The sequence below is a fragment of the Kogia breviceps genome, chromosome 18 (assembly GCF_026419965.1).
Source record: "Kogia breviceps isolate mKogBre1 chromosome 18, mKogBre1 haplotype 1, whole genome shotgun sequence".
Taxonomy (NCBI): Eukaryota; Metazoa; Chordata; class Mammalia; order Artiodactyla; family Physeteridae; genus Kogia; species Kogia breviceps.
Window position 1 is genome coordinate 276,558 of NC_081327.1, and position 17,998 is coordinate 294,555.

At 54.7% G+C, this 17,998-nt stretch overlaps 1 protein-coding gene across 1 annotated transcript; it reads left to right on the top strand.

Moving 5' to 3' along the window:
* Positions 1 to 11,313: 11,313 nt before the first annotated feature.
* Positions 11,314 to 16,282, top strand: A1BG (alpha-1-B glycoprotein). The gene is made up of 8 exons (XM_059045589.2): positions 11,314 to 11,347; positions 11,435 to 11,470; positions 11,556 to 11,834; positions 12,309 to 12,581; positions 12,859 to 13,155; positions 13,756 to 14,052; positions 14,868 to 15,155; positions 15,510 to 16,282. Exons 1-8 carry the CDS (start codon positions 11,314 to 11,316, stop codon positions 15,515 to 15,517), a joined length of 1,512 nt encoding a protein of 503 aa, XP_058901572.2. The 3' UTR covers positions 15,518 to 16,282.
* The last annotated feature ends 1,716 nt before the right edge of the window (positions 16,283 to 17,998 follow it).

Sequence of the window (17,998 nt, forward strand, 5' to 3'; positions counted from 1 at the left end):
GGGTCACGGAAGGCGGCGCGTGCGCAGAAGAATAAGGCGTATTTACGGACCAATCCGAAGTGAGCATGTAAAGGCGCCCTCTGTGCAAAACGGAAACCGTAAACCTCCGGCGCATGCGTACTTGCAGAAGCCTGCCCAAAGGTTGTGCCTGGCGGATGTCCAATTTCCAGCACTTGCCAGTTCGTTGGGCGGGACCCCTGCACAGTCGCAGAGGTCTCTGTGAGGTCAGCGACGCCATGTCTAGTGAGGGCAGAAGCCTTGCCCGCCCTCGTCGCGGCCCGTCCAAGCAGGCGCTACAGGACCCGGCCGCTCAGTGAGCCCAGGGCGTCGCGACTGCTGTCCGCGGTGGTCCGAGCTCCGCGTGCGTGGGCGGGCACCACTCGCGGGTCCCCCTCCCCCACACTCGCGCGCTCTCCGCTGCTTGGGGCCTGAGCCTCCGAAAGGGGACCCTTCGCTTCACCCCATGCCGGGGTCCCCCCCGACCGACCATTGTCTCTCTTTGGCCTCCGCCTCTCCTGCCCCATTACCGCGTGCGGGAGGGGGTCGGGGAGGGGCCCTGGAGGAGGAGCCTGGGGAACAGCCCCCGCCCTTTTTGATCCAGCTGGGGCCTGTGCTGCAGAGGTCACTGATCGAGTGCAGGGTAGGCACGGTGGTGCGTGCCCTGCGCACTCTGCAGCCGCACCCACTGACCCCAGCGGTCTGCGTGGAGAGCACGTGCCAAGCCTTCGCATCCCCCGCCTAGACTCTGGAGCCGAACTGGGTTGTGGACGCCTCCTCGGTGGGCTTCGTAGAGGCAGCGACCACTGTAGCTGCACACGCATGCTGGCTGCAGACGGCAGGGAGCGGCATCTGGCAGAACGTGCGTCTCCAAGGCGCCTGAGGCTCCTCACCTCCAGGTGCCCACCTCAGCCTCCAAGGGTGGGAGTTCCCCTTCTCAGACCCGAAGGGGCCCAGCCACGTGACCCGGGCGGTCCTTCATTTGTCCGCTCCAACCCCGCTTGCCCACCTTCGGGGCATGCGCATTACAGGTGCTCAGCAGCCGCAATGTTTGTTGACTGATTGTAAACGATACTGACTGACTATAAAGGCTCGCCCCTATCCCTATCCCAATTCCAGGAGCGTTTCAGACCAGAAACCCTGGGCCCCTCTGGACTGTCGTCGTCAGTCACAGCTCATGCCACTGCTCAGGGGGACACAGGCCTTGAAGCTGCTGGGCAGCGGGTTAGACCTCAGGCTCTGGTGGATTGAAGTCTGGGAGCCGCACCCAGAGAGGCCAAGGCCCCCAGCCACTGCAGCCTGTGGCCTTATCCCTGGCCTCTGCCCTGGTATGTACAGAGCAGCAGCCTCGGGCCTTTTACTGGGGTCTGTGGGGATGGGGAGGAGCTAAGTAGGTTCCTTCCTGGTCCTGGAGGGACCCTCTCTGATCATTGGGGGCCCTCCCTGGTCCTGGGGGACACACTTGGGGAGGTGGTGACTGGGGGAAAACAGGGAGGCTGGGAGTAGGCACCAGGCACCCTCACACTCAGGAGGATCCAGAGGGCCCCCCCAACCCTGCCTCTTTCTCCTCAAAAGTGGACAGGGGCCCACCCCCTCTGAACCTCAGTTTCCCCTGTCAGTGAGGAAATGAGAACTAAATCAGACAAGGTGAGTTTGGAGCCTGTGGCCTGTCAGTGGTTACTCGATAATGGACATCTTTATAGACCTGACAGGAGTGACCCACCATGCATGGGGGGGCAGGAGAGAGGTCCTGCAGTAAAGCCCTACGTAGTGTGGGGTAGGGGGTCACCTTGCATACCTGACGATCACACACTACTTGCCAGGCCTAAGACAGTCCAGCCTCCTCAGGTGCCCAGGACACAGGCACAAAATCCGGAGTCTGATCCCATAAGTCTAGGGATGTTGGTGCTGTGTTCTTCAGGTTGGAGGGGGAAAGTCTCTGCAGAAGCCCCTTTGCATTCCTGGTGCATCATGTTCACTCTGGGCTGACCAGCTCTGGCCATCTCCTCTGCCCTGATTTTCTAACTGCTCTATGAGGGTAGAGGCTGTTTGGTTTCTTCCCCACTGTGTCCCCAGCTGGAAGTACTGAGTCTGGCACACAGTATCTGCTCACAAGTAACTGCTGAAAAAACGATGGATGGAAGGATGGATGGGGCAGGTCTCCCTAGTCTTGCTGCTCCCTCTCTGAGCTTCAGGCAGACACCAAGCGGTTAGGCCTCTCTACTCCACCAGACACCAACAGACCCAGAGTCCTGCTGTCTCCTGTTCAGAACACCTCCTTACCTGAGTCTGCCCCTCTTCCTGGCCACAGCCTGGGGAAACCCCTTCCTAATGCCAGTTAAGCATTAGGAGTCTGGGAATCAGACGTTTGCTCTTCAGAACAACTTGATTAGGCAGTCAGGGAGGCCCAGAGAGGTGCAGTAACTTGCCCAGGGTCACACAGCAAAAGGGGGCAGAGCTGGGATTCTAAGGTGGTTGGCCCCAGAGCCTGACCTCTCCCTCCTCCGCTGGCCTCTCCACCATCTCTGCATCATGTCTCCCCCAGTGCCGCCGATCTCTGAACATACAAAGTGCCCAATAAACAAATGAGTTCAGTCTACTCTGAGCCTTTCCACTGGATCTAGCATGATCCAGAGAGGGGATCTCCCTGCGCCTTAGGCTTCTCCCTTTTTAAAGAAAAGGCTGCTGAGCCAGTAACCATGTAATTACTGAGGAAAGATGGTCTCTTTGGTTCCAAACCTGCTCAAACAAAGGAACAAGTGAATGCGAACAAACAAGCATATTTATTGTTCCTCTAACTCCTGCAGGACTGTGTCTCCCCCTCCCACAGCTGCTTGGCAGATAACAAGTTGATCTTTCCCACTGTCCTGGGCCTCTCACTGCCTTGGCCACTGACCATGAGTCTAAACCTGGGCTCACAGGAGTGGTTGGCTTGGCCTGGGTGCATGCTACAGGAGCGGAAGGTCTAGACCTCAAGGCAAGGGAGGTGCCTGGGCCAGATCACCTGCTAGGTGGGCCAGCCTAAGCCCCTTCCCCATTCTCAATTTGCTTAGCTGTAAGTTAGGACCACGTGTTCACGGTGGCTCTTTGGAATTGGGGGCAGGAGTGAGGTAACAGGGCAGAATGTGCAGGACCGGGCTGGCAACGCTGGATCAAATCTGGACCTGTCTTCTTACTTGCAGCACTTGGGGTAAAGAATAGAGGGGAGGAGGAACTGGGCTGGATTTGGAAACCTTAGGACAGGGTATTAATAGGGGTCTCAGAGGCTTGGGTTAAGGATAAATCCAGAAACACATTTTGAACATCCAAATATCCAGAATTAGTGGGTACAGGATCTCAAATCTTGGAGACCAGATATATGAATTCAGAAGTCTCACAGATAGATTATGGTGGCTGCGATTTGGAGGTGCGAGGCACAAACTGGGAGAGAAACGGGGACCTGGACTTGAAGGGGAATCCAAGGCCTTACCTGCAGGAGAAACCGAGACCTGGGTTTGGGGGGGGGACTCAGAGGCAGGAATTGGGGGAGAACCAGGCATCCGGATTGGGCAGAAGTAGAGGCGGGAATTTAAGAAGTTACTGGTCACGGAGCGGGAGGACCCGGCCATGGGGATCTTGCAGGGGTCTAAGGACACGGCCTAAACCTTTGGGGGGACGCTCCGGCCTACCTCAGTCCTGCACTTGGAACCGACGGACAGCTTGGACCTAGGCCGGAAGCCCCGCCCTTCCCTGGGAACGACCAATCACCAGACTCCAAGTGATTGCCTGGATGGGTGACGTAATGCGTCTCCAAGGCGATGGCGAATCGCAGGAAGGCTCCATTTCACCCGGAAGCTGGAGTTCCCACTGCCTCCGGCGGAGGCGGGGGAAATGAGGAGGTCGCCATGGTAACCCTAAGGCCCAGTAAAGCCTGGACAAGATGGCCGGTTCCCCTCCCGCCAAGTTCTCCGCCGCTGAACTACCCTGCAGAGTCTGGGGCGGACCCCGGGCAGAACCTCATTTTCTCAAGCCTCTCCGTCCCGGCCTCCTCTGGTCACTTTTGGGAAAAGGGACTCTGACGCCGCGCCGGCCCGGAGAACCACGGAGATGGCAGTCTTCCGGGCGCCAAGAGCACACCGCTCTGGGCACCCCGAAGAACGAACGCCAGGACTCCTGCGCTTCCGGTCCGGGCGGGGCCGCGGCGGGGTCGGCTAGTTGGTTCCGGAGCTGAGGCGGTGCTGGGTCTAGCTCGGGCTTGTGCGGGAGTCCGCGGCCTATAGAGGGGCGACCGGCCCGAGCCTCCTGCTCCGTCGGAGCCTCAGGTTTGAGTAGAGGGCCGGCTAGAGCTCCCAAGGAGCCAGCCATTTTCCGTGACGGTGGGAGCGCCTGGATACCGCCCCCAGGGCCCTCCCTTCCGCCCTTCGGGGTTGGAGGCGGGGTGACGATGCTCCCGCGGCTCGCGGGGCTGAGGTGAAGCGTTGGTGCAGGTCGAGCCCTGGACTGTGTCGTGGACGGTGGCTGCGAGTCCGGCTGCATGGGTTCTGCCCGGGATGCGCGGCTTGCCTATCTGGGCCTCAGTTTCCCCATCTGTAAAGTGGGGATGACACGTGCAACCACCTCATGGAGAGGTGTGTGAGCTCCAGTCTTTCCAGGTGGCCCCAGAGCTGCATTTAAAGCCCTGCACTGGGCGCTAAAGTTTGCAGATTCCTGGGGATCTGAAGGCTAAGAATTTGGCCCACGCCTGGCTTCCTCTGTCTGAGCCCCTATTTCTCCATCTGTAAAATAGGTGGGGTACTGCCACCGCCTTTCTAGACTTGACACGAGGACTAAAGAATCAGTGTAACACTCTTAGCACAGGGCCAGCTGGGGCCTAGTGGGCACTCAGAATTGTGGCCGCTTTTAGCTTAGTAATAAAATGGATGATCCAGGGACTTCCCTGGCGGTCTAGTGGTTGGGACTGCGTGCGTTCACTGCTGAGGGCCTGGGTTCGATCCCTGGTCAGGGAACTAAGATCCCACAAGCCTCGCTGCACGGCCAAAAAATAAATAGAAATGGATTATCCATTCAGCAGACATTTATGAAACTCTGCTGTGCTATAGGCTCCTGATGCTCCAGCTTTTGGGGCTACATCCCCTGAGGATCTGGTTAGAATGGAGTTTTGCCAGAATCTCGATCTCCACACACAGCCTAATAAAGCACAGGTTTTCCCCGCTGGCCGAAAGTAGAGCGTTTCTATGAAACCTTTCCTAAGTCAAAATGGTGTACAGCGAAGAATAAATCACCTTAGGACACATCTTGCTAATAGATGTGCAAAATAAATAGAAATAAAGCACAGATGCTCACAGACACAGTTCGAAGCTATGGCAGCTTGATGCTGAGGTGGTGAGGGTAGTTCTGGGGAAGGAGATCCTTCGGCGATGCCTCGCCCCCTGGTTGGGGTGTGTGCTTCCTCTATCACTCAGCTCACTGCAAAACAAATGCTGAACACTGTTTTCGCTTTTAAACTTTTTTCTTAAAAGTGAAAATTTCTTTCACTTAGATAAAATAGGTACTAATGTAGGTCTTTCATAACAGCAAAGTGGCATAAAGCAAACTTTTGAAAAGCGGGGGTTGCATATATTGGGGTGGTTTGTTACTCAACAGTAGATAACTCAGCCCAGGTGTCAGGACAAGTGGGCCGCTGAAATGTTGTAATAGCAAAAACGTGATGCTTTCCGATTACATAATACCTACTGGACAAAATACAGGAAAGGTTTGATCACAGAGGTATAAAGAGATGGCCCACAGTCCCAGACCCACCCAGAGGCAGCCACCGTGAGTTGAATGCCAGAAATACTTGCCCTGTGAGCTCGCTTTTGCATCCTTTGTTTCCACTTGGCAACTTCAGTGTGGAGTCTTAGGTCCCTCAGGTGTCTGCAAGGAGGCTGAATGGTGAGGGAAAGACCAGAGGCTCCACCACCAGGTTATTAGTATAAAGACATGCGGCAGACAGATAGCAGACCCTGCCAAGTGAGTGGCCCCCTGACTCAGGTTGGGTGGCGCCAGGGGCAAGGCCATCTCCCGGGTTTGGGGCTCTGACGTGGGTTGAGATATGTGAGGTTCCTTGTGTCTGGGAGTCAGGCATAGCCATGGGGCCTCAGACACTCCTCAACCCTGCAGAAAGTTAGAGGTTTGGGCTAGGCCCCAAAGAGGAAAACATCCATTCTCACATGGCAACCAGAGGGAGCCTCTGAAAACCCAAGTTGGATTTCATCTCTCCCCAGCTCAAAATCTTCCCTGTGTCACTCCTGGGAAAAAACAATCTGCACAGTGGCCTGCTAGGCCCAGAGGATATGGCCCCTGTCACCCCCCACTCTCTTCTCCCCCTCAGCTCCATTCCAGCCACACAGGCCTCCTCAGGGCCTTTGCACTTGCTGTTCCCTCACTGAACGTGCTCTTCCCCAGGGAGCCTCATGGCTCACTCTGCCCCTGCCCCCAGGTCTTGTTTCTTTTTTTCTTTTAAAAATTTTTTTTAAAAAATTACTTTCACATGTCTTTTACTTATTTATTTTTATTTTTTGGCCACACCACGTGGCATGTGGGATCTTAGTTCCCCAGCCAGGGATTGAATCCCTGCCCCCTGCAGTGGAAGCATGGAGTCTTAACCGCTGGACCACCAGGGAAGTCCCCCCAGGTATTGTTTTGAATCCCACCTTCTCCATGAGGCCTTCACTGACTACTTACTAATTTCTTTTGAGATATTAGTCATGTACCATAAAACGATTTCAAAGTGTACAATTGAGTCTTTTTAGTATCTTCACAAAGTCATGCAACCCTCACCACTTTTGTAATTCCAGAACATTTTCATAACCCCAAAAAGAAACCCCATACCCATTAGCAGTCACTCCTATTCCCCCCACCCTCCAGCCCCTGGGCAGCCACTAGCTTACTTTCCGTATGGATCTGCCTATTCTAGACATCGTATAAAAGTGGAGTCATGGAATACGTGGCCTTTCATGTCTGGCTTTTTTCACTGAGCTCCAAGCCCAGTTCCACTTTGTCCAGGCGACCCTTTCCTCCTGCGTGTGCCTCCTGTGCTTCATGGCTTTCTTTACACCAGCGTTTCTTCGCTTCAGCACTACTGACGCGTTGTCATGGGGTTGGGGGTGGGGCTGTGCCGATCATTACAGGGTCCCTGGCCTCCGGCCAGTGGATGTCACAGCACCCTCACCCCCAGCTGTGACAACCAAAATTGTCTTCAGATATTGCCAAGGGTCCTCCTGGGGGGCAAAACTTTTGCCTCCTGAGGGCCCCTCAGGAGCCACAGCCACTGAGCCCAGCTCCATCATCCCTGAGCTGGTGTCCATTGTAGGTTAGATTTGTCCCCACCTGCTGATGATCACGCTGGTGGGCATTGGGGCCCACAGCTGCCTGTTTCCCAGGGTGCCCATGTCACCCCCACCCATGTTCTCAGGAAGCTGCACAGTCAGTATCTCAGGTGGACAGGCGGGATCGCGTCCAGTCCACTTCCCACCGGGGAAGAATATCCTTGGACTCAAAGCCACAAGTGTTTGGGAAAGACATGTTTCTCTTTCACATCCTCCCATTTTTTCCCGTGGTGATGGGTGGTGTCAGGGTCCCGTGGACAGTTGTGCATGGGGCGCGATGTGCCAGTGTTCATTGTCACCCAGGTGTCCTCGCACTTGCTTGGAGAAGGGGCTCCGAGTACCCACCCTTTGGTCTCGAGATCCAGCTGGCTAACTTGTCAGGTGGAGAAACCAAGGTACAAAGTGGCAGTTGCCACAGTGCGGGGGAGGTGTTGGATTTCCAAGGAATTAGCCCCGATCAATGCCACCGGTGGGGGAAGGGGAGCCAGCAAGGGGAGGGGGTGGTGTCGGCTTCACCTGACCTGGGTCAAAGGCCAGGCCCGCACAGGCCCAGAGGAGATGGAAGCGTTGTGCAATTAGCACGTGTGACGAGTGAGGGCTGTGTGAGAAACCTCGCGTCCTGCAGGGTCCTGTCCTTCTTGTCAGCCTTTTTTTTTTTTTTAATTTAATTTTATTTTTTATAACTTAGTTATATAGATAAACTAACTTATTAGTTATCCATTTTATACATATTAGTGTATGTATGTCAATCCCAATCTCCCAATTCATCCCCCCCCACACCCCCTGCCACTTTCCCCCCTTGGTGTCCATACGTTTGCTCTCTACATCTGTGTCTCTGTTTCTGCCCTGCAAACCAGTTCATCTGTACCATTTTTCTAGGTTCCACATATATGCGTTAATATATGATATTTTTTCTCTTTCTGACTTACTTCACTCTGTATGACGGTCTCTAGATCCATCCACGTCTCTACAAATGACCCAATTTTGTTCCTTTTTATGGATGAGTAATATTCCATTGTATATATATACCACATCTTCTTTATCCATTCATCTGTTGATGGACACTTAGGTTCTTTCCATGATCTGGCTATTGTAAATAGTGCTGCAATGAACATTGGGGTGCATGTGTCTTTTTGAATTAGAGTTTTGTCTGGATATATGCCCAGAAGTGGGATTGCAGGATCATATGGTAACTCTGTTTTTAGTTTTTTAAGGAAAAACTGAAGAAAATTAATAAAGAGTAAATGGAAAAATAATAAGAACATTTTTAAAATAAAAATAAAATTGTGGGGCTTCCCTTGTGGCGCAGTGGTTGGAGGTCCGCCTGCCGATGTAGGGGACGCGGGTTCGTGCCCCAGTCTGGGAAGATCCCACATGCCGCGGAGCGGCTGGGCCCGTGGGCCATGGCCGCTGAGCCTGCGCGTCCGTAGCCTGTGCTCCGCAACGGGAGAGGCCACAGCAGTGAGAGGCCCGCGTACCACAAAAAAAAAAAAAAAATTGTGAATTCTCGGCTGGTCCAGTGGTTAGAACTCCACTGCTGGGGGTAAGGGTTCGATCCCTGGTCAGGATACTAAGATCCTACATGCCAGGCAGTGTGGCAAAAGAAAAAAAAAAGAGAGAGTGAGAAAAGAAATACATTAAAATAAAATAAATACTAAACCAAGTAATGTAATAAATAATAACAAATACATTTAAATAATAGAATGGAATGGAATCATAGTTAGCAAACAAAATTACCAATAAGTAATAAAATGATTAAAGTGAAAATAATTAATGATTAGAGAAAGGATAAAACACTAAGTATTAAAAATAGATAATGTAATAAATGACAACAGATTAATAAAAGTAATAAAATAATGTTAGAAATAGTATAATAAGAAATACATGAATATTTAAATTGATGGTTTGTTTATAAGTAAAATAATTGATGATAATAAAATAATCATAAATAAAATACAAATAAGTAAGAAAATTATGAGACACCTACTGTTGTGGTTCACGGCATTCTGCGCATGCGCTTGGGCAGTAGGCGGCGTTACTATCAGCTCCGCGTTAGGCATGAAGGAAATGAGGCAGGTGGCGGCCTGTCCTCCCGGCACATTCCCCCCTGCAAGGCCTCTCATCTCCTCCCCCCAACAGCCGAGCAGTACTGGGATCCCCACTCACCCGGGGGCAGGTGAAGGCAGCGGGCAGGGCCCAGGGCAACCCCAAGCCCCACGGGGGCCCGCCTGACGTGCAATGTTGGAGGTGTGCCGGCCAAGGAGGGATTCGCCTGTGTCTGGATTTTCTACACTTGGCATCCTGTGGGCCTCCTGCAGGCGCATCCTGGCTCTCGCCTGGAGCTGTGGTTCCTTCTCCCTCGCTGGTTAATTCCGGAATGTGTGACCATCATGGATTTGGAGACACATTTGCACCCAGGCCATTCAGTTCAGACCTGTGCTTCCACCCTGGTCCTGCCCCTGCGCTCAGGTTGTGGACAGTTTTCTGAGCTGCCTTTGGTCATTCTCGTGACTGTCACTCACTGCAGAGAGGCCGGGCCTCGCCTGTCCCCAGTGGGCCTCCCCCTTTCCCTAAGACACAGCCCAGTGGGAGAGAGTGGGGGGGGTGAGGACTTGTGTTCTCACTGTGGACCTCTGAGGGGTCCGGTCGTCCCACGCCTGGAGGTCTGGTCCTCACCCCGGGTGTCCAGGCCCCGGCTCTCCAGCTTGTCGAGGGCTTGTGAAAACCTCCCAGCTCTCATCTCCCACCTGACCCGCCGTCCTCCTCACGCATGCATCCCACAAGCACGCACTGAGCATCTGCCGTGTGCCAGACACAGAGAAGACAGTGTGAAAATGTCCACCCAGGCCCTGCCCGTGTGGAGCCCAGGCTGGTCAGGGAGACAGAGGCGCTGGGGAGAACACACATCCCGAGGACATGGTGGAGACTGGGGCAGAGGGGCCGTGTGGCTCTGGAGGGTCAGGGAAGGCTTCTTGGGGAGGCTGAGCCCTGCGGGTCACTGGGGGAGGAGCACCAGGCAGAGGAACAGAGTAAAGGCTGTGAGGCAGGTTGAGCAGTGAGGAAACCAGGACGGGGGGAGTGGGGGAGCGGGGCAGGTGCACAGCACCTTCAACACACGGCAGTAGGTGCCTCGTAATTTTATTACTTATTTTTATTTTATTTATCATTTATTATTTTATTCTCATGGATTATTATTTATAAACATCATCAGTATAAATATTCATTTACACTTTCATGTTTTTATTTTTATTTTTGGCCGCGCCACTCGGCTTGCGGGATCTTAGTTCCCCAACCAGGGATCAAAACCGGACCCCTGCAGTGGGAGTGCGGAGTCCTAACCACTGGACACCCAGGAAATTCCCACTATAATGTATCTTTTATTTATTATACTATCTATTTGTAACATTTATTATGTTACTTTTATTATTAATTTGTCGTCATTTATTGCATTATCTATTTTTAATATTTAGTGTTTTATCCTCTCTCATCATTAAATAATTTATTATTTTCACTTTAATCATTTTATTACTTATTGGTAATTTTATTTGCTAACTATGATTCCATACTATTATTTAAATGTATTTATTATTATTTATTACATTACTTGGTTTAGTATTTATTTTATTTTAAAAATTGTACTAATTTTTCCATTTACATCATTTTATTATTTATTAATTTTCTTCGTTATTGTTTACTGTTATATCATTTATTTTGTCATTTTTACTCTTTATTATTAATTTAGTTTATTCATTCTGCATAGTTATTGATTGTTGCTGTAGCTGAGACTCCTGAGGCCACAGCTGCCCTTTGTCCCGACCCCCTGGAGCCCCGCTTTCCCGGAAATACGAATGAGCTGCGAGGTCAGTGCCCCGCGCCCTCCCCGCCCCCCCGCCCCCGCCCCCCTCTCCCAGCCGCCCTGGCTGGGCCTTATCACCCTGCAGACACTCCTGGGGCTGCAGTGAGGCTGACCATGTCCGCACGGGTGGCCCTCCTGCTGCTCTGGGGTGAGGCGTCCGGCCTGGGGTCCCCGGGGCCGGATGAGGGGCGGGAATGGACAGCCGTGGGGCCTCACTGGTGGTGGCTCTCCGCAGGTCTCGCCCTGAACCCAGTGACCGAGGAGGCCATATGTGAGTGGGCCGGGCCTGGGCACGGTGGGCGCCGCGGGGTGAGCCCCTGCGTGGGCACCCAGATCTGACACCCATCCCCACGCAGTCTTCGACACAAGGCCAACCCTGTGGGCAGAGGCCGAATCGCTGCTGGAACCCTGGGCCAACGTGACGCTGACATGCCGGAGCCCCCTGTGGACCCTGGAGTTCCAGCTCTTCAAGGATGGGGTGGCCCAGGAGCTGGTGCACCTGGGTTCACCTGCCACCGAGTACAGATTCCCGCTGGGAGCAGTGACTGGTGACACCCGGGGCCTCTACCGCTGCCACTACAGCATGGACAGCCGGAGGTCCAGCCTGAGCAACCTCGTGGAGGTGACCGGAGCAGGTGAGTGGAGGGCTCCCGGGCCTCGAGGCAGGAAGAGAGGCTGCTGGAGAGGCCTCCCTTCCCCCACGCCTCACTCTCCCTGTTCTCTTCCGGCCCCCTCCCCGGGTGGCTGGTGGCCTTGGGTAAGTCAGGTGACATCTCTGAGCCTCAGTTTCCCCATTGGTGAGATGAGGGTGATGTTTGTACCCACCCTAGAAGGCTGTGCGGAATAAATGACTGAATCCTCAGGGAGCGGTTAGGGCAGGCCTGGCCACAGTTGGGCCCTGGACGCGGCTTCCTCTTGTAGCCCCCCGTCCCCGTCTCTGCCTGTCCTGCCACCTCTCCACCCCTCCCCCCGTGCCAATGCCTTCCATCTCCTGGCTCCCTCACATTTCCATGAGTGTGGAGGTCCAGGTCCGGCTGGGGCCCTGTATCTTCCAACTCAGGCAGAACCACCCATGACCCCTGCACCCCACCCCCCCACCCCCGCCGCAGAGCCCCTGCCCCCACCCTTGCTCTCAACCAAGCCCGTGCCCTGGATCACACTGGGCCTGAACACGACGCTGCTGTGCATCGGGGGACTTCGCGGTGTGACCTTCCTGCTGAGGCGGGAAGGCGACGACCAGTTTCTGGAGGTGGCTGAGGCCCCAAAGGACAGGCAGGCCACCTTCCCAGTCCGCCGGGCTGGCAACTACACCTGCAGCTACCGGACTCACGCATCAGGAGCCCCCTCGGAGCCCAGTGCCACTGTGACCATAGAGGATCTGGGTGAGTGTGTGGACCATCCCAGAGGGCTTCCTGGAGGAGGAGGCTCCTGGAGACAGAGTAGCTTTTACCCTGACCCCCCGGCCCTGAACACCCCTGCCCAGGACTGGGTCTGGGAAACAGCGGCCACGCAGTTGCCCCGCCTTGATAGTGGCGTGGAAATTTGCCACAAGGAAGGCTGTTCCCGGGGCAGAGGTCTGGAGGCTGGGCTCCAAGGAACGCTCCCACAGCGGGGGTGGCTGGGACTCTGGCCGCCCCAGTGACTGTCCCTGACTTGCAGCCACGCCGCCGCCACCCACGCTGAGTCTGAATAGCGGGTTCGCCGGGCTCCTGCGCCCCGGCTCGCGCGCGACTCTCACCTGCGTGGCGCCCCTGAGCGGGATGGACTTCCAGCTGCGGCGGGGCGAGGAGGTGCTGCAGGTACCCATGTCCAGTACCAGCCCAGACCGCGTCTTCTTCCAGCTGAACACGCTGGCCCCGGGAGACGGCGGTGTCTACACGTGCCGCTACCGGCTGCGAGAGGAGCTAGCGCCCTGGTCCTCGGACAGCGCGCCCGCCGAGCTGGTGCTGAGCGATGGTGAGCCTGGGGGATGTGGCAGCGGGGAGGGAGGGAGGGGGCGCTCTGCCCTCGGGGCAGCGGGAGGAGAGACCCAGGGAAGGGTCCCGGTAACTGCACGGCTCAATCCCGACTCATCTGCCCGGCCTCAGTTTCCCCACCTGAGGATAGAAAAATGAGCCCAGCCTCGTGGCCCCGCGAAGAATAACTGGGTCCACGCGCAAGTCTGGCCATGCAGGCGCTACACACACGGGGGCCCCCAGCCTCCGGGGTCCGGGTGGGCGCTGAGGCCTCTCTGTTGAGGGTGGCCGGTTTGGGGCTGCAGGACCCGCCAAGGACCAGGGGCGTAAACCCCTGGAGCGGACACCAGCGGGGAAGGCGGGCGCGGATGCTCCTCCAACAAAACACGACCCCACACCCCTCTCTATCTGTGGACACACAAACTAGTTCGGAACAGTGTAGGAGCGTGCGTGAGCGTCCAGGGAGGACGAGGGCCGGGACGTCGGGCGGACGGTGCGGTTTTACGTAGGGCGGTGCAGGCGGGGCTCCCGGGAGGGCGCAGAGGGAGCGGGGCGGAAGGATGCGGCGTTGGGCGTCAGGCTGGCCGCGTCCTCCCCGCAGGGACGCTACCGGCGCCGGAGCTGTCGGCCGAGCCCGCGACTCAGAGTCCCCAGCCGGGGACGCTGGTGCAGCTGCGGTGCCGGGCCCCCCGCGCCGGCGTGCACTTCTCCCTGGTGCGCGAGGGCGCGGGCCAGCGCCGGGTGTACGGTCTCTTGAGCCCCGCGGGGACGGAGGCCCACTTTGAGCTGCGCGACGTCTCGGCGGTCGACTCGGCCAACTACAGCTGCGTCTACACGGACACGGCGCCGCCCTTCGCGGGCTCCGCGCCCAGCGCGCCCGTGGAGCTGCGCGTGGACGGTGAGCGGCGGGCACAGCGGCCCGGAGCCTCCTTCTGCCCGTGCGCAAAACGAGGGTGCCCGCCTGTCCCAGGACGCCGAAGGGAAGCGCTCTGGGCCTCGGCCCTGCCCGCAGAGTAGGCTCCTTAGGGGAGCGCGAGGTCGGCCGCCAGGGCCCTGGGACACCCAGCCTTTTGGCCTGTTTCCCACCGACGTGAGCACCGGGGGGGGGGGGGGGGGGGGGCTACGTGTAGCGCTTTGGTGGAGGTCGTGGAGAGAGTACCCAGAACTTAGGGTTCAGAGTGCTAACGGCTTTGCACCACTGGCTCACGCCTTAGGTTCCCTGTGTGACACGCCTGTCGGCTGTGGTCAGATTACGACCCCACCGCTGCCTGCGCCCAGGTGCCCAGGGCGGAGGGTTGAGCTGTAATTCTCCCCGAGCCCCCGCCGGCCCTGGGGTCTGTGTGTTCCTCTGATTTCCTCATCCGGATCTCCTGGGGTCGGAGGTCAGGCAGAGCCCCCGGCACAGGGTCCACCGCCAGACCGCTGCCTGCGCTGTGCCCTCTGCGGGAATCCGTTCCCCTGGATCCTGTCTTCCTTCTCCTCACCTGCCTTGAAGCCCTGAGTGCCGTTCGCAGGGGACCCCAGGAAGTCTCAGAGCAGGCCCGGGTCTGGCGGAGGTCGGGGCGTGTACCTGGAGACACTACGGTTATAGGGTAGTGACCACGGTGTGAGGCCAGCAACCTGGGCTGGAGAAGGGGGCTGGCAGCGGAGCGGGGCTGGGCCGCTGCTGCCTGGGGCGAGGGGCTTCACCTGACCGACCCGCTGCTCTCCCAGGACCCCTGCCCAGGCCGCGGCTCCGGCCCCTGTGGACCGGGGCCGTGACTCCGGGCCGCGATGCTGTCCTACGCTGCGAGGGCCACGTGCCGGACGTCTCCTTCCTGCTGCTTCGGTCCGGCGAAGAGGAGCCCTTGGCCGTGGCCTGGACCACCCACCCCTCCGCGGACCTCGTGCTGACCTACGTGGGGCCCCAACACGCCGGCAACTACAGCTGCGCCTACCGCTCCAACTGGGCCCACTCCCTGCTGTCCGAGCTCAGCGACCCGGTGGAGCTCCAGGTGGCAGGTGAAGCTTGGTTCCGTGGGCGCGTCGAGGCTCCCGGCCTTTGCCCGGATTGTACCCTCCTACAGGAGTGCCCTTTCCCGCACCTCCTCCCAGCCCTAACACTGGCCTAGTCTGCTGGGGTGCGTGGGGGGGAATTGCAGGCAGGGAACCACACAGGCAAAGGCCCTAAAGCAGAGCGTGGCGTGGCCAGCTGGAGCACCTGGAGGGAGGCCCAGGTGTGTGTGTGTCGGGGGCGGATGTTAGCTGGCAGCTGACCAAGCCACTTCCTTCCTGGGGGGATCTCAGTGAGGTCTGCCCTGACTCACCAGGGAGCCCTCCTTCCCCTAGCATTTCTCTTCTGTCACATTTGTCTAGGAAGCTGATCCAGCTGCAGACCCAGGCTGCTGATGGTATCCTTGGGAAGTCCTTTCTGCACTCTGGCTCTGGTTCCTCTTCCTGCGGCTGGAAGCTGGACTTCCCCTGGGGGGAGAGGGCAGGGACGGCTCTTCCTCAGCCATGCCAGGAATCAATAAATGTGAAGACAGACTTTACAAATGTGTCTTTGGCCAATGGCAGCCCCGGTGCAGGGGGGCTGGAGTCCCAGAGCCGAGGGAAGTGGGCTGGGATCCTGGGTCTTGAAGGTGGATGGGCTCCGGGTTGGATCCTGAGGGTAGGGGTGCCGACGATTGGCTTCTGGGCCCCCACTTTTCAAGACTGGCTTCTTCTGCCTTCTTCCATTAAGCGACTCCCCAGTCCCCTCTGCGCAGTCCCCAGCAGGTGTGGGCGGGCAGCTTGAGGCTCCAGACATACCCTGGCTGAACTGGGTGGCAGTTCAGAGGCTGCACTGTGTAGTTCTGTCTTCCCAGTCTGAGTGGCCACCATGCGGTGGTGCCAGACTGTGTCTCCAACCAGAGGCCAGGTCTCCCACATCACAGCTTGGAGCTGTGGGAGGAGAGGGGGTCCTGTCCTCCTTCCCCACTGCCCCTTGATTCTGAGCCCCCTTTGCCCCAACCCGACACCCTCCTGGACTGTTGCCCGCCCCTGCCTGGAGCTTGGCCCTCGAGGTGCTGGCATACAGCAGTTGTGTATTAGGCTAGCATTATCAACTAATACTTGATAAACTGTTTTTTCAAGGAATTTGCCTATTTCTTCTGAGAGGTCTGATTTACCCTCATGGAGTTGCTCATAACACTCTTGCATTCTTTTAGTGCCTGCAGGGTCTGTAGTGATGTCACCTCTTTCGTGACTGATGTGGTGTCCCTTCTCCCTCTCTCTCTGTCAGTTTAGCTAGGGGCTCATCAACTGCATTAATCTCTTCAAAGAACTTACTACATTTTGGCTTTGCTCATTTTTGTATTGTCTCTTTTCTACTTTGTGAATCTTTTCTTGTATCATTACTACTCCCTTCTACTTACTTCTGAATGAATTTCTTCTTTTTCCTTTTCTTCAGGTGGAAACTTAGGTCATCGACTTTTGGGGTTAAACAGTCACAGCCTAATATTAAGCTTAAAAATAGGTTTGTGTTACTTTAAATCATGGGAAATTACTTCTTTGTGGATGAAAAAAACATGGACTATTGGCAGTTTATCCATTACATCCAGTTGGTTGATATGTTGTTCAGTTTTTGTATCCTTATTGATTTTCTGTCTTCTTGTTCTGCTGATTCTAGAGAGAGGGGTGTTGAAGTCTCCAAGTATAATTGTGAATTTGTCTGTTATTTTCTTTCAGCTCTACCAGTTTTTGTTTCCTGTATTTTAAAACTTTGCTGTTAGATGCATACATACATATTTGGAATTTTTTGTCTTCTTGGTGAATTGGCCCTTTGTTACTATGTAATTTCTCTCTTTATTCCTGGTAATTTTCCTTGTTTTGAATTCTACTTGGTTTGATATTAATATAGTCACTGCAGCATTCTTTGATGGAGTTTTCACATTATATACCTTTCTCCACTCTTTTACCTTAAGCTTACCTATATCATTATATTTAAAGGAGGTTTTTTATTTTCTTTTAAAAAAAATTCCTTTTAGTTGGTATGTTTAGACTATTTACATGTAATAATGGATATGCTTGGGTTTTGGTCCATCTTTTTCTTTTCTGTTTGTTCCTTCTGTTATCTGTCTGTTTCCCCTTTCCTGCCCTCTTTTGGGTTATTTTTTTGCAGGTTCCATTTTAATTCATCTACTGAGTTTTTGATCATCTCTTTGTATAGTCTTTTTTAGGGATTTCTCTAAGGATTACAGTATGCATACTTAACTCTTCATAGTCAACTTAGAATATTTTACCACTTAAAGTGGGATTTTGAAACTTATCACTATATAGGTCTCTTTATCCTCCACTCTTTAAATTTTTAAAAAAATCTTGTACACTAATGGTTTTCTTTGAGATATAATTTATATACAGTAACATGTACCAATCTCAAATATATCACTGATTGAATTTTGATACCCTCCTCTCTTTATGCTGCAGTTGTCATATATACCACGTTAACATACACTGAAAACCCTACCAGAAAATGTCATAAATTTTACTTTCAACCATCATACATATCTTAAAGATCAAATGTAAGCAATCTGAAGTCCCTCTAGCATTTCTTTTAGAACAGGCCTGCTTGCAACAGATTGTCTTAGTTTTGCTTCACTTGAGGATGTCTTTATTTTGCTTTCTTTCTTTTTTTTAAAAAAATTCATTTTATTTATTTATTTTTGGCTGCCTTGGGTCTTAGTTGCTGCGCACAGGCTTCCTCTAGGTGCGGCGAGCGGGGGCTACTCTTCATTGTGGTGCACGGGCTTCTCCTTGTGGTGGCTTCTCTTGTTGTGGAACACAGGCTCTAGGCACGCAGGCTTCTGTAGTTGTGGCACATGGGC

Excerpts from the sequence above, each read along its gene's own strand:
- A1BG (XM_059045589.2), top strand. The coding sequence starts at position 11,314 with ATGTCCGCACGGGTGGCCCTCCTGCTGCTCTGGG. Across the intron at positions 11,348-11,434 it reads GGCCCTCCTGCTGCTCTGGG|GTCTCGCCCTGAACCCAGTG; the intron begins GTGAGGCGTCCG and ends GGCTCTCCGCAG. Across the intron at positions 13,156-13,755 it reads CGAGCTGGTGCTGAGCGATG|GGACGCTACCGGCGCCGGAG; the intron begins GTGAGCCTGGGG and ends TCCTCCCCGCAG.